Source organism: Salvelinus fontinalis, chromosome 7, assembly GCF_029448725.1.
Source record: "Salvelinus fontinalis isolate EN_2023a chromosome 7, ASM2944872v1, whole genome shotgun sequence".
In the NCBI taxonomy this organism is placed as follows: Eukaryota; Metazoa; Chordata; class Actinopteri; order Salmoniformes; family Salmonidae; genus Salvelinus; species Salvelinus fontinalis.
In genome coordinates this window covers 18,446,219-18,470,334 of record NC_074671.1, presented here as the reverse complement: position 1 = coordinate 18,470,334, position 24,116 = coordinate 18,446,219, and the positions used below count along the sequence as shown (strand labels likewise).

At 41.2% G+C, this 24,116-nt stretch overlaps 1 protein-coding gene across 2 annotated transcripts in view; it reads left to right on the top strand.

The window, feature by feature from the left end:
* Window positions 1–24,116, top strand: part of LOC129859151 (LIM zinc-binding domain-containing Nebulette-like) — a 45,692-nt gene that overhangs the window by 21,105 nt on the left and 471 nt on the right. For both annotated transcript variants that reach the window (XM_055928560.1, XM_055928559.1), the window contains exon 3: window positions 15,191–15,275. In XM_055928560.1, the coding sequence (XP_055784535.1) occupies window positions 15,191–15,275 (85 nt within the window). The remainder of the gene's footprint in view (window positions 1–15,190; window positions 15,276–24,116) is intronic.

The window sequence follows — 24,116 nt, the reverse complement described above, 5'->3', positions numbered from 1 at the left end:
TTTTTTAATTATTATTTGATTGTTTTTTATGGGGTAGATCAGCTTTAATATTGCACATATTGTGGCTTCCATCAATGTAATTGCCTACGTAATTTTCTTTTTTTTTATATATATATATTTTTATACATTTTCCTTTATTATTTTCCCCTAACCCTATCACCCCTCCCTTTAATTGGAGTAAACTAATGGACAACAACACTTCGACTTCTTTCTTTTGTTTTCAGTCCCATCCTTCAGCTTCACTCAACCCCTCCCATCTCTCTCTAAACACCATCCAGTTTTGATTTCTATTTGCCATATATTTTTCTTTTTGAGTTACTCTACCTGGTTTGCCTCAAGAAGAGTGAAATTAGTAAATCCGGGTAGCCTAAGAAAATATTTGTTTTAAGGAAATTGAAAAACGACATATGCCTTCTCCAAATGCACCATAGGTTCTCATTTAATCTGTGGGAATATATGTTTTATGTACTGGCCATAAACAAAGTCTATAGATAGAGTTTATCCAGTTGCAATTTTAACATGTAAATCTAGGTGGGGCAACAACAAAAAAATGATGTGGAATGCATGCCAGCAAAGACACTACACAACACTAAACAATACATTAATTGCACTATACCACTGCTACACCTGGCTATCAGCAGAGCCTTGTCATGTGCCGTTCTTACAGTGTTCTCCCTGTAGACCAAGTCAGAACCGTCGGCTAAATAACGAGGGCATATAAGCCGACAATGAAAGTTCTTACAATATTCAATGATTACATTTCTCTAAAACTGGTTATACTGTATGCTGCATGTGCACCACCAAGTCAGAACAGTAGGCAAAATTAAGAGGGGAAAATAGACCAAATTATTAGGGTGAGACACATGGCCTACTAACATCTTACTACACAACATACACATTTATGCAGCAGTATACAAGACATTTTTGGACTCACCTTGTTGTGCTGTGCTCACTTGAACAGGAAGGTGGTGCGTTAGTCCTTCGTGGGCAAATTTTGTCATCAAAGTCTGGCATTCTCTGGATTTATGGTGCTTTCAAGACAACTGGGAACTCAGAAGAAAAAAAAGGTTGAATCATGATGACATCAGTGATCTTCAGGTCGTAGCTCTAGAAAGAGGCCCGAGCTCCCGATTTACAATTCCGAGTTGGATGAAAGTTCAAAAGGTTTTTCCCGATTTCCCAGTTGTCTTGAACACACTAAAGTCAGATTTTGCAGTTCCGAGTAACAGTTGTTTTGAGCGTGGCACATGTCATGCTTCATTGACGGCATGGTCAATGTTGAATGTTTATAATTTTAAACTAGGAAAAGAGACCCTTAATCTTAGACTTAGGACCACATAGCCACTCCACTGAATAGCAGGCTAATGATTGCTTTGCAATGCTTGCGGTTAGCCACGGATTCCTTCCAAACCACTCATTGTTGAATTTGCAATTTACAACTTGTGTAATGTTTATGGCCGATGAGCAACGATACGCATTATTTCTCTTCATATGACAAGGATTAAAAAGGATTTGCCAGTAGATTGTCGACTTGATTCATTATGACTGCTAGCTAAGATTTTAAAAGTATGATGTTCACATCATCAGTCCAATCAAAGCTACTGTAGATATAACGTGATTTGACATCATTTTATCTGTGGCCAATGACCTTGAGCCTTCTTGGATGGGAACTTCTATTGTAACTCTATGGCAGCACCCAAGGGGCTTACATTTTCGAGCTCTACACTTAGACTTGGCGGTGACGTATTGTCCCCATGAGTGTCAGAACACTGAGCCAATTACGGCGCAACGCTCTGTATTTTGGCTGGCTTGCCCCACCACTGAAAGCATTGAGCTAGGCTGAAACACCTGCATTTTGGAGCTGCCCTACTCAAGAAAACAATAAAGTAAAGATACCATGTATGTATGTGGCTTTATTAACTCAATGATATATATATATTTTTTTATTGTTTGCAAGCTGATATGTGACACGTATTAATGCCAAAATAACATGCAAAACATGCTCTGCTAAAAATGTGGGGCTCAAAACAGAATGCCCTGAATGACGTGTTGCCACTGAGTATATCTATAAAGATATTTAAATGTATGTTCATACCCGGATGAAGGCTCTTTAGCTGACAGCTCAGTCATATACTGTAAATACACAGCAAGGAGAAACTAGTCTGTGCGACTTTCTTCTTCTTCATTTGTATAAGTGGAGGTTCTGAGATCTGCCTGTTTTTGGGGTCAAAGCCGGGATGAGAGGCTGTTGTAGAACATATGGACTAGCACAGAGTATAGCTCCAGAACAGGCCTGTTGTGGGGAAAGGGCCCCCGGGGTGGACATGTGCCGCACCATTTACACAGACAGGGGGAGATACACAGTCTGACACAGGTGCCATGGATCCACCCTGATTTGGGGGACACATGCTTTTTGGCTGTAAACCTGAGGGAAGATAATAAATGTTATGTGTAATATACAGTCTACAGTGAGGCTGAAACATAACTAAGGTCCATTATATTATGGCTCCTACTGTATAAAGTACAATCACAGCAGACAATGAAGAGTTGTTTCACAATACAGTGTTTTCAAGAGTAAGTCTGCACTCCTGCTTGGTGAAATACCACACTGTCAGTGTAACAAGGCAGGAAGAATACTCGCTGTTGTGTCCATGTTTTTGGGTGGCAGTTAGGAACATGGCTGCCAGTTTTTAAAAGTCCAGACAATGCTATTCTTTCGATACTTTGTGCAGCAACCTGTATAACAACACTTGGAGCTGACGCCATGTTTGTTTCCGCTTGGCTGAGCATCACACAACTGACGAAGGGTTCGCTTGTGAGAAGAGTACAAAGAGACCATCTTGTACAGATGGATTTACCTGGACTAGACGACACGTCCTTGGAAGGTTTTTATTTCAGCTGCTAGAAGTCACAGTTTTATCAACACCTCTCCCATCAGGTGCCTATAGAGAGTGACTGGTCAGTGGAAAAATGTTGCTTCACTGACATGGCATTTTGAATGATGAATGTGAAAGTCATATTCCATACAAGGGAGATAACAGCATTAGGATTGAAATAAATTGTCTCAGCGTGCAGTCACAGAACCGCCAAGAGAGGGAGAACACCAGCCTGTCGGTGATAATTCACTCAGCATTGTTTAACAAGTTATGGACAGTGGTGTCGTGGACATGCATTTGTCTTTGTGTGTGTTCAAAAAAAGAACATTGACAGGGATGGCCGTCTGCGGCTCCCTCTGTTATATCCCACCAGGCCAAGGTAACAGGAAGTTGGAACCCCCACCAACCCACGCCGCCGGACATCAAAGCAACCATTTTTTCTCTCTCGCTCAGGAAACCAAACCAAAACAGTGCAGAATAGGACCAACCTAGTGCTACTGCAGACTGGGAGGGTCACCCACAGACAGCATGATAATGCCACAGTAACATTTAAACAATGCCCTCCACATCGGTCCTCACAATACGCCAGCGTCAGAGCATTGTAAATCTCTGCCGTTTCACCCGAATAATAAGCAAACTTTCGATGTGAACAGGATGTCTCTGAGTGTATTATTGGAAACGGTGTCTGAAAGGACACGAGGGGTTATATTTAGGTCTGACGTGCATGTGAGAACAAAATGCTTCAGTCATGTAAATCAAGCAGTTTGGGATCAGTTTCTGTCTTACCAGGGGGATGCAAAGACCCATTTAGCATTTTGTCATTTACTCAGTGCTGTTTTTATTTATTTATTCACCAGGGGTTATGAGCGCACACTCACGCAAAGCCTGGAAGTAGAAATTAATAACATTATCAAATGGAAGTGGTGCGTTATGTGTAATTAGCTATAACACTTCTCCAGTGCCAATTATCAACGAGAGTAATGCATTGTTAGATTACAACAGAGAGTAATGCATTGTTAGATTACGACAGAGTAATGCATTGTTAGATTACGACAGAGTAATGCATTGTTAGATTACGACAGAGAGTAATGCATTGTTAGATTACGACAGAGTAATGCATTGTTAGATTACGACAGAGTAATGCATTGTTAGATTACGACAGAGTAATGCATGTTGAAGATGAGAAATATGCACATTGCTAAAGGTCAAATGTCAAAATGCACATTGTTGGCTCCTCTTTAGCTACGTTAGTTTGGCTCTTCATCAGTAATGTGGTTCCGTTTGACAGTAGCCTCTGCTCCTTGTCTCCTTCCATCCATCTACTGTACATTGATATTTAAAGGTACAATAGGCTGAAATCACTCAGCCATTTCCTGGTTGATAAAATTTAAATGGTTCACATTTCTACGTGAATTTGGTAGGATTGCCCAAAAAGCTGCCTACTGCTCCTTTAAGAACTGGACAAGTGAAAATCTATTTCTAGACATCTTTTTATCAGTAATTTGATGAAGCAGAAGAAAGAGGAGATATGGAAAGAGCAAGACACCTTAGACAATTGAGAGACGCAAACCCAAGGTGTTGGTTTCGAGGCAGAGGTAGATGGGTTGCCAGATTTGTTTACAGTGAGTAGCAAGCTGATTCATGACTGAAGCTTGGTATCCCATAGACTCTCCTCACATATTCATCCAAAACACAGAGAGAGAGGTGAGTAAATGAGCCATCCCTGATAGATGGATGACCCAGAGACAGAGGGAAAGACAGACAGTGAGGGAGAGAGAGAGAGAGAGAAAGGGGGGGGGGGGGGGGGTGAGCGGTACCGATGTCAACAACAGCACCCCACATTGACCCTGACTCTTGTAATTAGACCACGTACACCTGGTTGGCAGCCATGTTTTTCTGCCCTGCTGAGAGGAGAAAAGGTGTTATTGTGTGTGCAGAGGTACAAGAGAAACTTACAAGACCCAATCCACTCCACCCCTACCCTGCCTAATAAACTTGTTTCTAAAATAGTCCCATTCAGCATACACACCAGTGAATTCTCAGGGTTGAAAGAGACGTGTATGTGTGAGCCGTTGCTACGGGAGACCATTTTCATCCCAATCATTTGTCACTTAGTGTTCATTTGAAAGTATACTTTAGTTCTACAGGGACTACCCACTGTGCACAGATGTCAAATCAACTTCTATTCCACATTGGTGCAACGTAATTTCATTGAAATGACGTGGAAACAATGTTGATTCAACTAGTGTGTACCCAGTGGGTATGCACAATGGCAATCAACCATTGGTGACCCATCATTCAGGAAAATAATGAAGATAAATTATAGCTAAAATGTATCGGTGCTCATCGGCCATTGGACATAAACATTACACAAGTTGGAAATCGCAAATTCAACAATGAGTGGTTTGGAAGGAATCAGTAGCTAACTGCAAGCATTGCAAAGCAATCACTAGCCTGCTAGTCACCATAGCAGCACCTACCTGTAGCACACGCTCCAGCAGGTATATCTATCTGGTCACCCCCAAAGCCAATTCATCCTTTAGCTGCCTCTCCTTCCAGTTCTCTGCTGCCAATGACTGGAAAGAACTAAAAAAATCTCTGAAACTGGAAACACTTATCTCCCTCACTAGCTTTAAGCACCAGCTGTCAGAGCAGCTCACAGATTACTGCACCTGTACATAGCCCATCTATAATTTAGCCCAAACAAGTACCTCTTCCCCTACTGTATTTATTTAATTTGCTCCTTTGCACCCCATTATTTCTATTTCTACTTTACACATGCTTCCACTGCAAATCTACCATTCCAGTGTTTTACTTGCTATATTGTATTTACTTCGCCACCATGGCGAAGTAAATTTGCCTTTACCTCCCTTATCTCACCTCATTTGCTCACATTGTATATAGACTTATTTTTCTACTGAATTATTGACTGTATGTTTGTTTTACTCCATGTGTAACTCTGTGTTGTTGTATGTGTCGAACTGCTTTGCTTTACCTTGGGCAGGTTGCAATTGTAAATGAGAACTTGTTCTCAACTTGCCTACCTGGTTAAATAAAGGTGAAATAAATCAAATAAAAATTCTGTGAAGTGGGTGTGTGGTCCCAAGTCTGGGTTTAAGGGTCTCTTTTCCAAGCTTAAAAGAATAAACATCGAGCATGACTTCTGCCGTGCTCAAAACAACTGGAAACTCGGAACTGGGAAATCTGACTTCAGTGAGTTCAAGACAACTGGGAACTCGGGGACAAAACGAGCTCTGACTGGGAAAATATGTTTTGAACAGTCATCCAACTCAGAATTGCAAGTCGGCAATTCGGGCCTCTTTCCAGAACTACGACCTGAAGATCACTGACGGCATCATGATTCAACCTTGTTTTTTTTCAGATTTCCCAGTTGTCTCGAAAGCACCATAAATCCAGAGAATGACAGATTTTGTTGACAAAATTTTGATGACACAATTTGCCCACGAAGGACCGCCGCGCCACCTTCCTGTTCAAGTGAGCACAGCACAACAAGTCCAAAAATGTATTGTATGCTTCTGCATAAATGATGTAATATGCCAGGGAGATATGTATACTGTAGCTAAGAAAGTAATATTAAGTGTATGTTTTGTAGTAAGCTGTTAGTAGCCCATGTGCCTCACCCTAATAATTTGGTACCTTTTCCCCTCTTAATTTCACCTACAGTTCTGACTTGGTGGTGCACATGTAGCCTATAGCCTGTTTTAGAGAAATGTAATCATTGAATATTGGAAGAGCATTCATTGTCTGCTTATATGCCCTCTTTATTTATCCTACAGTTCTGACTTGGTGTACAGGGAGAACACTGTAAGAATGGCCCATATTCTGAAAGTGCTGAACAAATAGTTACAGTTGAAGTCGGAAGTTTACATACGCTTAGGTTTGAGTCATTAAAACTCGTTTTTCAACCACTCCACAAATTTCTTGTTAACAAACTATAGTTTTGGCAAGTTGGTTAGGACATCTACTTTGTGCATGACACAAGTAATTTTTCCAACAATTGTTTACAGACAGATTATTTCACCTATAATTCACTGTATCACAATTCTGTATCACAAGGTTAATTGACATAATTTGAGTCAATTGAAGATGTACCTGTGGATGTATTTCAAGTCCTACCTTCAAACTCAGTGCCTCTTTGCTTGACATCATTGGAAAATCAAAAGAAATCAACCAAGACCTCAGATTTTTTTTTTTTAGACCTCCACAAGTCTGAGAGTCCTATATCAACATAGCATAATGCACTTCACAAAATAGATGGCATCATGAGGATGGAAAAGTATGTGGATATATTGAAGCAACATCTCAAGACATCAGTCAGGAAGTTAAAGCTTGGTTGCAAATGGGTCTTCCAAATGGACAATGACCCCCAAGCATACTTCCAAAGTTGTGGCAAAATGGCTTAAGGGCAACAAAGTCAAGGTATTGGAGTGGCCATCACAAAGCCCTGACCTCAATCCCATAGAAAATTTGTGGACAGAACTGAAAAAGCATGTGCGAGCAAGGAGGCCTACAAACCTGACTCAGTTACACCAGCTCTGTCAGGAGGAATGGGCCAACATTCACCCATGTGAAGTTTGTGGAAAGCTACCTGAAACATTTGACCCAAGTTAAACAATTTAAAGGCAATGCTACCAAATACTAATTGAGTGTATGTAAACTTCTGACCCACTGGAAATGTGATGAAAGAAATATAAGCTGAAATAAATCATTCTCTCTACTATTATTCTGACATTTCACATCCTTAAAATATAGTGTTGATCCTAACTGACCTAAAACAGAGCATTTTTACTCGGATTAAATGTCAGGAATTGTGAAAAACTGAGTTTAAATGTATTTGGCTAAGGTGTATGTAAACGTCCAACTTCAACTGTATGTGAATAAGGTATTTCTGTTTTCGATTTGTCATTATGGGGTATTGTGTGCAGATTGATGAGGAAAATGTTTTATTTGATCCATTTTAGAATAAGGCTGTAACGTAACAAAATGTGGAAAAAGGGAAGGGGTCTGAATACTTTCCAAATGCACTATAATGCAGGCTGCAGCACTCAGAAGAATACTGTGTGTGTCCGTGCGGGCGTTGGTGTGGTTATATAGTATGCTATATATATATATATAGTATATATATATATATATATATATAATATATATATATATATATATATATATATATACATATATGTATATGTCTGTGTTCAAGCCAGCATGAAAAGTGTGTGTGTGTGTGTGTGTGTGTGTGTGTGTGTGTGTGTGTGTGTGTGTGTGTGTGTGAGCAGTGTGAGCAGTGTGCACTCATGCTTCGTTTGAACTGACTTTTGCTCTGTTTCCTGGGTTAAGAATCCCTCCCACAGTAAATGGCAGCAAGCCAAGTCATCGTATCTTTCCCTCCTCTTAACGATCCCATTTCTCTGGATCTGTCCTGAGCCAACACATTATGCATTCAATGTTATTTTACAAGGTCAGTTTGAGAATGTTCACTTTCTGAATAACAACCTGGGAAAGAGTCGCAGTGGAGAGGAGAGGGGTGGAATGAGCCAATTGGAAACTTGTGTTATGAGGCAGGAGAAAGTGACAGTTGTGATTTTCACTGAAATACCTATATTAGATACTATAGTGTGTCCCAAACCTCTCCTCAACTACCCCCAGTTTAGACATATTGATCTATTGCAGACCTAACATACTAGATTCCCCTGATCATCAAGTCATGATTGGTTGAAACAGATGGGCTCGGACTGAAATACATGAAATAAGTGGAATGGCTGGAGAGCTTTGTTTTCATTTTCAATCACCTATTGGAAAAACTCCTGGTACATCTGGCCCTTTGAATTAGTAGACCTTAGAGATTGACTGTTTTGAAGCATACCAAAACTAGTACCAAATGTTTGATTCCTACTGTGATCTTTTGTATAACGGGCATGCAGTTGATGTTATAGGCCACACCTTACTCCCCAGACAGGGGCTATGCTGGGAGGTTTAACTAGAAGTTTGAATGTAGTTGGAACTAGGCGTTTCTTGATATGCCACATTTTATGACTTTTTAAAATCTTTTACTGTTTTTCTGACGCAAGGACACACAAAGCAATCTGTTTGTTTAGTTGTTTCAGATGTGGCTAAAGTAAAAACATTGTTACCATAGCGAGTGGATGTGCTTTGGCCTGTATATTCCTGTCTGTATATCCAGGTTGGTCCTTATTAAGAGGTTACTTGTTCTCAGCTGTTATGGCAACACGTATATAACAGAGGTTATTTGTGCTCATTTTGTTGTGGCAATCACATATTTCTTTCAAGGTCAAACTGATTGTTGTCTCCATTCTGCTCCAATATAGCAATATTCCTACCAGATGGACAAAAATGGACATGGTAAGAACCTCAAAGTAAATGAAATACAAACAGGGGGAAAAAATGGGGGATCTCACATTCCAGGAGGTTTTTTAATTCTGTAGTCCAGGGATAAATAGCTTATTGTACCTTTCTTTTTTATTCTGGCCAAGGAAGAGGTACCTTGGCTGCCGAGCGAGTGTATGACATCCCACAGAGTGGGCCTTTGTTTCAGGGGATTGAGTTGCGCCGCCCAAACAAAGTGTCCAGCGTTGTCAATGGAGACTGGGGCCACTGAAGTGTAACTCTAGGCCTGGAGAGGGGGAGGTAGAGGCAGCTAAACAGAGGACCTGTAGAGGACAGAGCTCCCACACATACTCACTTATCCACACAGGCCACCCACACATACACTCTCTCCTCTCCCCAGGTCTTTTAGCTGTCCATGCCCAAGAGACGGTAACCAAAGCAGCACATGAAACCTTTCTCTGAGCCTCCACTCCTGTGACAGAGAGGGAGAATGCTTGTTTTGAAGGCACTCTACCTACAAGTTTGGTTTTCCGGAATAGTACCACTGGGACCAAGTTGTTTGCCTGTCTTTTTTTTAACGTCTTTTAGATGCCCTGTGGCAGGACTATTCAACTCCTGGCCTGAGGGGCCAAACCTCTAATGAGGAACTGATTGAGAGCCGTGACATAAACAGAGTGGTGTAGTGACTAGTTCAGACCTGGGACACCAGGTGTGTGGTGATAAAAAGAACAAGCAGCAGTACTTGGAACCTCTAGGCCAGGAGTTAAACAACACTACTGACATCTCATTTGTGGTACCAGTGGTGAAAATGAGCTGGAAATAGAGGAAGAGAAACAGAAGAGTCGATGTACTTCATTGGTCCTCTTGTTCCTCATCCTTCCTGTATTGTGTAGCTCGTCCCCTAGAGACGTGTTAAGGGATCTCAACAGATTGTTTCCAGGAAGTAATTGCTGTGTGGAAAGTGATGTTACATACTGACAGACTTTATTAGTGTCACCAATACACAATAACAGTGGTAAAGCCTTCCATAGATATGTCTTATCCGCAACAACACACTGAAAAGCAGTGGATCTTTTGGGTGGCTATCTTGGTTTGAGTTGACCCAGGCTGTGGTTAACTGTGTACTCCCATGGGGCTACCTGTCTGTGTCTTTTTTCAGACAATGATGATTCTGTAATGTTAGTGTGAGGTCAGTAAACTGTACTCTAGTGAAGCTCTATTAGTGTGAGGTCAGTATACTGTACTCTAGTGAAGCTCTGTGATGTTAGTGTGAAGTCAATATACTGTACTCTGGTGAAGCTCTATTAGTGTGAGGTCAGTATACTGTACTCTAGTGAAGCTCTGTGATGTTAGTGTGAGGTCAATATACTGTACTCTAGTGAAGCTCTATTAGTGTGAGGTCAGTATACTGTACTCTAGTGAAGCTCTGTGATGTTAGTGTGAGGTCAATATACTGTACTCTGGTGAAGCTCTATTAGTGTGAGGTCAGTATACTGTACTCTAGTGAAGCTCTATTAGTGTGAGGTCAGTGTACTGTACTCTAGTGAAGCTCTGCAATGTTAGTGTGAGGTCAATATACTGTACTCTAGTGAAGCTCTATTAGTGTGAGGTCAGTATACTGTACTCTAGTGAAGCTCTATTAGTGTGAGGTCAGTATACTGTACTCTAGTGAAGCTCTGTAATGTTAGTGTGAGGTCAGTATACTGTACTCTAGTGAAGCTCTATTCGTGTGAAGTCAATATACTGTACTCTAGTGAAGCTCTATTAGTGTGAGGTCAGTATACTGTACTCTGGTGAAGCTCTGTAATGTTAGTGTCAGTATACTGTACTCTAGTGAAGCTCTATTAGTGTGAGGTCAGTATACTGTACTCTAGTGAAGCTCTATTAGTGTGAGATCAGTATACTGTACTCTGGTGAAGCTCTATTAGTGTGAGGTCAATATACTGTACTCTAGTGAAGCTCTATTAGTGTGAGGTCAATATACTGTACTCTGGTGAAGCTCTATTAGTGTGAGGTCAGTATACTGTACTCTAGTGAAGCTCTATTAGTGTGAGGTCAGTATACTGTACTCTGGTGAAGCTCTATTAGTGTGAGGTCAGTATACTGTACTCTAGTGAAGCTCTATTAGTGTGAGATCAGTGTACTGTGCTCTAGTGAAGCTCTGTAATGTTAGTGTGAGGTCAGTATACTGTACTCTGAAGCTCTGTAATGTTAGTGTGAGATCAGTATACTGTACTCTAGTGAAGCTCTATTAGTGTGAGGTCAATATACTGTACTCTGAAGCTCTATTAGTGTGAGGTCACTATACTGTACTCTAGTGAAGCTCTATTAGTGTGAGGTCAATATACTGTACTCTGGTGAAGCTCTTGATTCATCATCTGACATGCTCCCTTTGCTGTTCAGAGTATGAGAGGGGAAATGGTTCATTGGTTTATTCAAATCCCAATTATCTTTTGCCGAAACAGCAGCTATTCTTCCTGGGGTCCACACAAAAACATAAAACATGTCAAGTAGTAAAACACTGATACACTGATAGACAAGAACAGTAACACAAATTTAAAATACAACGAGATTACCATTTTAGCAAATGTTCTTTCTTACTCAGAACAACTTACAATGTACCCTTATCACACCCACAATCTTTGTTTAATGTCTAACACATTGAGCTACATGGATAAGTTAATAATCAGGGGCTTGAATTTGTACTGTAGTTGTAGAATAATGCCCCGAATGGTTGCTTCCACAACGTCATTGTTAACAGACATCTATTCAAATTCCCTCTCCCATCCTATAGCTGCTCTCTGCTCTCCAGTTGGGAAATCTTATGAACTGTGGCGACATAGTGACAAAGCCTGTTTTGTTTCATTACAACACAAGATAGCTCTTGCTGAGTGAGTGTTCTGTGCGGTCGTTAGGGTCATCCTGAGGTCATGCTGAGGGGTCTGGTATTTTAGACAGGTAGCAGGAAAACACATGGATCAAATTCTGTACAGTGTAAGTAGGAAAACCACAAATGAAAGGTTGATGGGTATATTGGCAGCAAAACCCTTCGAGAGAGATGGCAGGGAATGAGGCTGAAAGAGAATGGGAAGCAGAGCCCCTCAAAACACCAAGAGCTCCAGGAGTTGGTATTTTATCAATAGGACAGCCAGTTGAAGACTGGAGTAGGGAGTGTAAGCAGTGGGTCAGATTTGAACCCACCCCGGCACTGTTACGTGTGCGTTCTGAGGGCAGCGGCACTGATCGCTAGACCATTGAGACTACGTCGCTCTACTGTTTTTAAGACCTGGGAAACCCGTCTGTAAAGAACCTGTAGACACCAACCTCTTACTTCCAGTACCTGTCTTTACCACTAGTTCCTCTCTTTACCCCTACATTTAGTGAGCGATGTTCCAGTACGTTGCATGTTCAACTTAAATAAGCTGCTTTTTACCTTCCCGTTCACAAACTTCATTCCAATACTTAAAATGTTTACACAAGTGGTTGCTTGGCGTTCTGCCAGACTGTTTTAAATAAGGAAAGTTAGACAGATGGGGCTTATAACAGTAGTAACAAGCATTCAGTGTGAAAAACTTGGTCCATGTAACCTTAGCCTTGTGGTTATTGTTAGGAGAATGGTTGTTTACAATCTACCATTGTAAGTTTTTGTTTTTGATGTCTTAGAACAAATATTATTTTTATTTTATTTGTGGAAATCGCAAAACATGCAAATATTAAATATTTGAAAAGAAATATGAAAGATAAATTAACCAAATATGATTCATACCATAAAAAAACTCATCAACATGTATACTCAACAACTTTAGCAACTACTAAGAGCTTTTCACACTACTGAGCGGAGCTGGCCTGGTTACACATCCATCATAGCTGTTGGAACTGTGCTGAAAGAGATCTCCTCCATCTCTCTCATTCAGCCTCTGTCACTTTCTCAGTCATCTACAACAATCAACTGATCTCTCTCACTATCTGTCCCTCTCTCTCTCAGTACTCTGTTCATCTCTCTCACTATCTGTCCCTCTCTCTCTCAGTACTCTGTTCACCTCTCTCACTATCTGTCCCTCTCTCTCTCAGTACTCTGTTCATCTCTCTCACTATCTGGCCCTCTCTCTCTCAGTACTCTGTTCATCTCTCTCACTATCTGGCCCTCTCTCTCTCAGTACTCTGTCCATCTCTCTCACTATCTGGCCCTCTCTCTCTCAGTACTCTGTTCATCTCTCTCACTATCTGGCCCTCTCTCTCTCAGTACTCTGTCCATCTCTCTCACTATCTGACCTTCTCTCAGTACTCTGTCCATCTCTCTCACTATCTGGCCCTCTCTCTCTCTCTCTCTCTATCTCTCTCTCAGTACTCTGTCCATCTCTCTCACTATCTGGCCCTCTCTCTCTCAGTACTCTGTCCATCTCTCTCACTATCTGGCCCTCTCTCTCTCTCTCTCTCTCAGTACTCTGTCCATTTCACTCACTATCTGGCCCTCTCTCTCTCTCTCTCTCTCTCTCTCTCTCTCTCTCTCTCGCTCTCTCTCTCTCTCTCTCTCTCTCTCTCTCTCTCTCGCTCTCTCTCTCTCTCTCTCTCTCTCTCTCTCTCTCTCTCTCTCTCTCTCTCTCTCCTCTCTCTCTCTCTCTCTCTCTCTCTCTCTCTCTCTCTCTCTCTCTCTCTCCTCTCTCTCTCTCTCTCAGTACTCTGTCCATCTCTCTCACTATCTGGCCCTCTCTCAGTACTCTGTCCATTTCACTCATTATCTGGCCCTCTCTCTCTATCTCTCTCTCTCTCTCTCTCTCTCTCTTTCTCTCTCAGTACTCTGTCCATCTCTCTCACTATCTGGCCCTCTCTCTCTCTCAGTCTTTTGTCCATCTCTCTATTTTTGATGTTCTCTAGACTCCCATGTGTATAGTCTGGGACTTTTGCCAGTTCCCCCTGGCATTCTTAGTCACAGCCTGTGCGGGATGAAGTGTGGTCAACCACTTCATCCCTTCATCCCTCCATTCTTTCCTACCTCTGTCCCTCTATCCCTCCCAGGCAAACACATTCAAGGGCCCTTCATCCCCTTCCAGCACCCTCTCAAACACAGACACAGATTCAGCCTCCTATTTCCTCATTGGACATGGGGCATATCAGAGGGATAGTTTAGGTGTGATTTCCATGAACCCTATCCAACCAAAGACTTTTACTTTATGTTTTCATCATACATTCATTTAACAATAAGTTTTATTGAACCAATTTGCACTTTACTTGGACCAAACATGCAATCTTGAAGCTCAAGAAGACCAATATATATGTGTGTGTGTGTGTGTGTGTGTGCGTGCGTGCGTGCGTGCGTGCGTGCGTGTGCGCGCAATTTTCTCTTTTGCTTTGAGTTGTCATTCTATCATTCAAACCAAAAGGCTGTGGGCAGAGCCTAGTGTTTCCCATGTAACAGTGATATGTTTGTCACCTTTGTTCAGGTCATTCAAAGTCTCCCTTTTTCAATGTTGTCATCAGGTCATAGCTGAACTTTCAGCTTTTAGACTTTTCAATAGGCAAGTGTTTTAGCAAGTATTGCATGTGCCTCTTAAGTCCTATTCACATTCTACATTTTCTATTCTCAACACAGTGTATATCTGGGCTTTTGAGGGATGTTTATTGGGAACATTTTACTTGATGATTGTTCTTAAAAGTTGTCCATATGCTCATAGGGCTCAGTTGTTGTAATTGTGGGTCTGAAAAGCTAGATCCTTTGTGAATAACCAAAATGTAGGAGACAACCTTGCACTCAAATATACATGACACTTTGACTTTTGGGAATCAATTAGCTGACTTCCTACTTTAACATTAAGGACGGTAAACATGAAAATGTCTCCATTCTTTGCCATTAGATTATAAGAGAAAATAATTTGTGCAAAGGAGAGGAATCTTCTTCTCATAGCAGTAGTTCAGTATTCACATATGTACCTCCCTAACCTCTCTCTCTCCAGGCACTACCCCAAGCAGTCCTTCACCATTGTGACTGACACCCCAGAGAACCTGAGACTGAGACATCAGAGTGAATTGCAGAGCCAGGTGAGATGGCCTTCAATTTTTATGTATGTCGTCAAATTCAAATCACTTTCAGGTGCTGGGCTGGAAAACACATTGTAATAATGAAGGAACTAGAGGATCCAAACTTCTATGTCGTCACAGAGGTGTAATATGTAGCCACACCAGTGAAACACCACTCCCGTGTTTTGCTCCTTTACTATACCTCCCTTTCTGCCTGTATCTGGCTGTCAGATCCCTAACTTGCCTGTACAGGGACACACAGCCAGGACCCATCTGTCAAAGAAACACAGACACACTGGGTGTCTGTCCACATGCCAGTCCTTTGGCTCAGAACACAGCCAAAAGGAAGAGACAGGAACGTCAAAGAGAGGGAGGGAGGGAGGGAGGGAGGTGAGGGAGGGAGGGAGGGACGTGAGGGATGGACGTGAGGGAGGGACGTGAGGGAGGTAGGGAGGGAGGGAGGGAGGGATGGAGGGAGGGAGGGATGGAGGGAGGGAGGGAGGGAGGGAGGGAGGGAGGGAGGGAGGGAGGGAGGGAGGGAGGGAGGGAGCTCACAGGATTTGTCTGATTTGGTTTGCCCTGAATCTCTAGTCTACAGAGAGCTGTATTGCTTTCATTCTGCAGTCATAAACACTGCAGATCATCTAAAGGCATCAAACATGTGTCTGGAGTAGAGGTCGACCGAATATGATTTTTCAACGCCGATACCGATTATTGGAGGACCAAAAAAAGCTGATGCCGATTAATCAGCCGATTTAAACAATAAAAAAATGTATTTATTTGTAATAATGACAATTACAACAATACTGAATGAACACTTATTTTAACTTAATATAATACATCAATAAAATCAATTTAGCCTCAAATAAATAATGAAACATGTTCAATTTGGTTTAAATAATGCAAAAACAAAGTGTTTGGGAAGAAAGTAAAAGTGCAATATGTGCCATGTAAGAAAGCTAATGTTTAATTTCCTTGCTCAGAACATGAGAACATATGAAAGCTGGTGGTTCCTTTTAACATGAGTCTTCAATATTCCCAGGTAAGAAGTTTTAGGTTGTAGTTATTATAGGAATTATAGGACTATTTCTCTCTATACGATTTGTAATTCATATACCTTTGATTATTGGATGTTCTTATAGGCACTTTAGTATTGCCAGTGTAACAGTATAGCTTCCGTCCCTCTGCCCGCTCGAACCAGGAACACATCGACAACAGCCACCCTCGAACCAGCGTTACCCATGCAGAGCAAGGGGAACAACTACTCCAAGTCTCAGAGCGAGTGACGTTTGAAACGCTATTAGCGCGCACCCCGCTAACTAGCTAGTCATTTCACATCGGTTACACCAGTTGATAGGCTTGAAGTCATAAACAGCGCAATGCTTGAAGCATTGCGAAGAGCTGCTGGCAAAACGCACGAAAGTGCTGTTTGAATGAATGCTTACGAGTCTGCTGCTGCCTACCACCGCTCAGTCAGACTGCTCTATCAAATCATAGACTTAATTATAACATAATAACACACAGAAATACGAGCCTTATGTCATTAATGTGGTCGAATCCGGAAACTATCATCTCGAAAACAAAACATTTATTCTTTCAGTGAAATAAGTAACCGTTCCGTATTTTATCTAACTGGTGGCATCCATAAGTCTAAATATTCCTGTTACAATGCACAACCTTCAATGTTATGTCATAATTACGTAAAATTCTGGCAAATTAGTTCGCAACGAGCCAGGCGGCCCAAACTGTTGCATATACCCCGACTCTGCGTGCAATGAACGCAAGAGAAGTGACACAATTTCACCTGGTTAATATTGCCTGCTAACCTGGATTTTTTTTAGCTAAATATGCAGGTTTAAAAATATATACTTGTGTATTGATTTTAAGAAAGGCATTGATGTTTATGGTTAGGTACACGTTGGAGCAACGACAGTCCTGTTTTGCGAATGCGCACCGCATCGATTATAGGACACGCTAGATAAACTAGTAATATCATCAACCATGTGTAGTTAACTAGTGATTATGATTTATTGTTTTTTATAAGATAAGTTTAATGCTAGCTAGCAACTTACCATGGCTTCTTACTGCATTCACGCAACAGGCAGGCTCCTCGTGAAGTGCAATGTAAAGCAGGTGGTTAGAGCATTGGACTAGTTAACTGTAAGGTTGCAAGATTGAATCCCTTAGCTGACAAGGTAAAAATCTGTCGTTCTGCCCCTGAGCAAGGCAGTTAACCCACCGTTCCTAGGCCGTCATTGAAAATAAGAATGTGTTCTTAACTGACTTGCCTAGTTAAATAAAGGTGAAAAAATAAATAAAATAAAAAACAATCGGCCAAATCGGTGTCCAAAAATACCGATTTCCGATTGTTATGAAAACTTGAAATCGGCCCCAATTAATCGGTCGACCTCTAGTCTGGAGACATGGATAGCTTTATATGTATTCACAAGCAAGGCTCTCAGCGATTCCTCTGTAATGATGAGATTCTGACTATCAGAATCATCAAGGTACTCTCATCATCCTCTTCATACAGATTATTGGATTGTATAACTTGTATTAATCATCAGCAGATTCCATTCCCATACTCTCACATAGGGTCATGTATCCATAGCCACAGATCAAATTATGTACTCTGTAACTACAGATCATTTCATTGTTAGTTACTTATACGTGCCATTTAGCAGAGGCTTTTATTCTTAGCGTCTTACAGTAGTGCGCGCATACATTTTTGTGTAGGTGGCCCCAGTGAGAATAGAACCTACAATCCTAATATTGTAATTTCCATGCAACTGAGCCACACACAATCACTTTACTGTATGTCAACATTCATCCAACTGTATCAGTGCATTAGGGTTTATTGCACACACACACACACTGTAAAAACCAGTGGATAGGAAAATACCATCTTGTCTCTGCTTCGCACACAAGCAATCCATTCTTTGGCCTGTTTTTTGGAGCACATTCTCAAAGGCGGTGGCGCGTCAGTAATTTGGTTATTTAAGCTTGAGGTAACTAATCTAAGGGGCCGATAGGGCTCCGGCTCCACTGGAGATTTCCCTGATTAACCTATGGTTCTTTTTACATGGCCCCAAAAAGATAGGATCAAGTGTTTAAAAAAAATTGTTGTTGGAGTATCTATTTTAACATTCCTACTCCTAATTTCAAACTACACCAGTAATTGTTTCTACCTGTTTATTTTCGGTGCATCACAATCTTTTTTTTAAGGAGAACAGAATTCCGATCTCCTTAGGTATTTTCATTATTTTGATGACAGGATATGAGCAGAAAGCAGGGAGACAAAGTAGATGGAGCATGATGCTAATGCGGGGATCGGTAGAGACTCTAAGCTAGAAAATGGTATATCATACACTGCAGTTGAGAAACAATGGGAAAGTATTTCTGCTTTTGAAAGTTGATACAATTGCAACCCCACTTTTGAGAAAATGGCCCTTGAATGTTTGGTACACCTACTGGAGAGATCTTCTTTGTCTAAACCCAATCAGTATCGTTCACACCCTCTTAAGCCTTAGCCCCACCCATCTCTTTAATGATTCACATATGGGGCCATGTGCTAAACAGAGTGAATAGTTTAGTAAACAAACAAAGATTAGGACTAAAGTGGTAAAAGTAGTAGCCTACAATAAGGAAAAACTCCAGGTAAAAATACACTATCTAGTCCTTGGCCTATATCCTAATCTGACTTTGGTGCAAATCATGTTGTTCTTCACATTAATGTGTCTGGTAAACACACACTATATCAAATAAAATCAAAGTTTATTTATCACATGCACAGGATATAGAAGGTGTAAATGGTGCAGTGAAATTGTTACCTGCACAGTAGCAATATCAAAAACAGTGTGTGCCCAAAATATAGTATAAATATTGTATAATTATTAGATGAAGCTTACCTGACACACTTGTCTAAATTGATGGGTCATGTGAAGGAAATGCTATAACTCCCCCCCCCTCCAGCCACATCTAGCTGAGTGGATGGGTCACTATTGTCTAGACATGTACACATGTTCATGAAATTCAATAGATGGCCGTAATCACCCTCAGACACACCTGGCTAACTTGATGGGTCATGTAATCATCTTGCAAAGTAGAGTCTTTTGTTCAGACATGTAGCTAGCTAGCTAGCTAAACAATAAACCGACATAATCCCACCTCATACTACTACCAATACAAACATTGTCATAGCTGTAGTATGAATCTGTAGGTAGCGAAAGCTAAACAACCAGGTTCAATGTTAGCTAGCTAACATTAGGCTATAACTAGCAATGCAAATGGATTTCTGATTAGAATAATATTACTACACAGATCATAGACGTGACTTTAGTTAGCGACCCGGAAAGCTAACGTTCGCTAGTTAGCTAACAGTATGCTTTAACTTGCAATGAAAACGACTTTCTGACTAAATTTGAAACTTATATCTATAAATGTAGCTAGACTCTTACCTGTATACATGGATGAACGCTCACGGCAGACTGGAACCATTTAACTGTTTTGTTTGTAGCTACATCTTGTTTGGCCAGCGTTGTGTCAAGTCACTCAGGTTCACACTGACCGTGGCATGTGCAGAAAGTAGCCCATCACTTTTTCCAATTGTCAATAGTGCCTGCTAAATTCAGGGCATCAATGTTGTTGAGAAAAGTAGCAAAACTTTTGTAGTTCTTGGTGGCTAACGTTAAATCTTTCAAAAACGGCACAGTAGAAAGGACTATCAACACATACTGAACAGCTCACGTTATAGACAGAAGCATGCTACATGACAGACCAATCCAAACTCATCTCCCGGATGTCCAACCCATCCATTATCTCAGCCAATCATGGCTAGCAGGAAGGTTCCTGTCTTTTTCCATGGCTAAACCAACTATGCTCATAATTTAATGTTTTTATTTGTATTTACGGAATACAAGTGTTTTATTAAGGCACATGAAACTTCCAGAAGGCATTTCTGCCCAAAAACGCATTTTGATAAAAAATACATGTTTACGATCAAATGCCTCTCCTGTGAAGTACACTAACATTTGGTGTGATATTTTCTGTAACTTGGGCCTACACTAGAAAATCAGACAGCCTGTTAAGTGAGGGTGGAGAGATGAAGTAGTATAGAGGACATTGTCAGAACAAGTTGTCTTCTATGTCAAGGGGACAGTCATACAGCACTCACTCCCTCTAAGCTAGGCTCTCTAGGTATGACTGTTATCTTTTAGCCTGAAACTGGCTCACATCTGGGTCATTTCTAGACACAACATGTCAGCCTTTCTGGTGGAATGACCATGCCCTAGAGGAGTCGGTCAACAATGTCTGACTCTTATGTCACCTTTCACGCTTGATTTCCCTTGTTTTTTTTCTCCTTCTTCTCCTTTGTTGTAGCCTGAACAACAATGCAGACATACTGTACAAAATAGACCACATTTTGGGGCATGTCTGGCAACTGAACATTTTCATAAAACATACTATACATCACCATTGTCTGAAGCTGTCATGTTTGGTAGCATGTTTTGGCAGCAGATTGATGGTTCACTGATGGACAGCTTTCCACTCAGTGGTCTCCAGAAGGAGCCAGGCTATGTCCCAGGCCAGGGAGAGGGACATCTCTCACTCTCACAGGGGCATCTCTCACTCTCACAGGGGCATCTCTCACTCTTACAGGGGCATCTCTCACTCTTACAGGGGCATCTCTCACTCTCACAGGGGCATCTCTCACTCTCACAGGGGCATCTCTCACTCTCACAGGGGCATCTTTCACTCTCAGTCTCTCACTCTCACAGTCTCTCACTCTCACAGTCTCTCACTCACTCACTCACTCAGTCACTCACACACACACACACACACACACACACACACACACACACACACACACACACACACACACACACACACACACACACACACACACACACACACACACACACACACACACACACACACACACACACACACACACACACACACACACACACACACACACACACACACACACACAAAATATAGATGTCTATCGAACACTCCAGTCTCTCACTGACAGAACTAGCTCTTGCACATTGAGTGTTCATCCTCATTTGTGTTTTGTCCTATGAGTGTGTTGTGGCATTGGTGCCTTCACTCCTGATGCACTTTCAGCTTTTGTCTGTTAACTGGCCTGGGATAATCCTCCCTCTCTGTCCCCTCAGAGTGCTGTCCTAACTGGCTGAGTGACCTTGACACAGTCACTGAGATCATGTTGGTCCCTGCCCATTATTGTCTGGCGGCCAAGCACCCCCACAATGGCCGTGCAGTTGCCCGCTCTGTTACCAGATGGTCTGAGATGCTATGTGTCAGAGAAACCATGTGAGGTAGCCATGCCTCCCTCTATAATCAGCCCACAATTCTTTGCAAACCCAGTCGGTGATACCTACTCATATCGATCCCTGTCCTCAAACCCGACTGAGGACATCCTCAGTGTAGAGCAACAGCCAGGTCTGTGTGTATTATTGCCGTCTCTCTCGGCACCAGCCATGGATGCTGTAATAAAAGGAACTGTTATTACCTGACAGTGTAATTTACCATCAGAGATTTACTAGAGTAATTTACCCCGGTGTCTCTCTTTCTCTGTCTCTCTCTCTTTCTCTCTGTCTCTCTGGCATTCAGTGTGAGTGAGTGACTGCTTATCGACTATCACGGAGGAGCAAAGCAATGCCTTTCTCACCACATCCATTCTACTGTTGTTTACCATGTACAGCACCTGCCCTAGAGCCACAAATAAACACGAGCCTCTTCACATCAATTGAGATGCTCTGTTAACGTATCTACCTGTCTGTTTCCATCAAAGCACACTGGTCCACTATGAAACGTCTGCATAATGGATCTATTATGTAATGTACATCTGTACATCACAGGAGGTTGGTGGCACCTTAATTGGGGAGGACGGGAATGGTATCAAATACATCAAACATATGGTTTGTGTTTGATGCCGCTCCATTCCAGCCATTATTCTGAGCCGTCCTCCCCTCAGCAGCCTCCGCTGCTGTACATCTGACACTTTTCAGGGAGTCACCCAGCAGAACCCAGAGCTGAGAAGACTGCTGGATTTAATTCATATGGTTTTTGATGTGTAACAGGGTGGCCAACCCTAGCTCTTGGTGAGCTTCTAGCTACTTGTAGTAGGTATGCAGGCTTTTTCTCCAGCCCTGCTAAGTATGCAAGCTTAGTGGAACGAACTGCCCCTCGTACCAGCCATTCCCTTGTGCTGTCTGAGAACCTCAGCCAGTCCCTCAGCCAGAAACATGAACGTCTGGGATATTTATCAACCTGTGTTTTTCTAGCTTTAATTTGACATGATAATGATATGAGTCATACATCACAGGTTGAGCCTTACATAACAGTAGCAATAATAGACTATTAATACTGAAGGACAGAATATCGCCACTGATAGGCTACTTTGAGAGAAATCAGCTGAAACATGTACATTAAAGCCTCTTGGGTAGACTGATAAATGAATAACCCATTCTGTCCATGAGGTTTACACTCTTCATTATTGTAGGCCTCAGTAGCCTAGCTTTGTCTGTTCGTGTTTGCATGAATTATACAGTAGGGTCTAAAATTATTGACACCCTTGATAATGATGAGTAATAATGACTCTATAAAATAAATAATTCAAATACTGAGCTATACTGTATGCACTTTTTTGTTGTTGAAATTATATTTTATAATAGAAAGAGATTTTGTTGAATATGTAATAATTTATTTGCTCAAAAGGTAGGGGTCAAAATTATTGACACCCCTAAAGATTATTATAAATAAAGTAGGGAAATCAAAATAAAGTAGTCAAAAGCATGTCTTGGGGGTATGATCTTTGATCCTCTAACGCTCTTACTCATCCTTATTCATGATTTATTCAGGACTATACGTAATCATGGTAGTATCCACATTAATGTATTGTAGTGTTTATGTAGTGTTTAGAAACATACAAATGTCTTATTTTCAAATACAAAACTTTTGACTACTTTATAAGAATCTTTAGGGGTATCAATAATTTTGACCCCTACATTATTTAGATTTTTGTGTTTCTTGTTAAACAAAATGTATTAACACAAAATAATATAATTTGTAACATGTACACGTAGGTAGGGGTAAAGTGACTATGCATAGATAATAAACATGAAGCCTTGACTAACGGTAGCCTGGTGGGTAGGAGCGTTGGGCCAGTAACCAAAAGGTTGCTGGATCGATTCCCTGAGATGACAATCTGTTGTTCTGCCCCTGAGCAAGGCAGTTAACCCACTGTTCCCCGGGTGCCGATGCCGTGGATGTCGATTAAGGCAGCCCCCCGCACCTCTCTGATTCAGAGGGGTTGGGTTAAATGCGGAAGACACATTTCAGTTGAATGCATTGTTGTACATCACCCTTTGCTTTTCTTTACAATCCTATATAGCTAGCAGTCCAGTGATGTATGAATGATTCCTAGTGTGCCCTTGACAAAGTATAATTATTCCACACAATAAGAAAACGATCAGGTGTGCCACATTAATACTTTATGTAAGAGCTTATGTCATGATATGAGACTTCAAAGTGTTGGAGAATAAAGCTCGCACAACTCCAATAGTCAAAGATGAAGGTTTAATTCTAATTTGCGTTTAATATGTTCCCTACACAAAGCTATTGTATAGTGTGGGTATCTACAAGATGAATGGCTTTGAATCAAGAATCATTTTGTCAGAATTGTTGTCTTGCTCTTTAGCGATGAGAGGGACTACAAAACAACTGTATTTTTAAATATTTTCAGAGATTAAATGGAACCAAGAACAAACCTAAACTTACCGGCTTATTTCCAAACAAAATTTAATTTAACACTAATTTAACACTTAATTTGTTTTA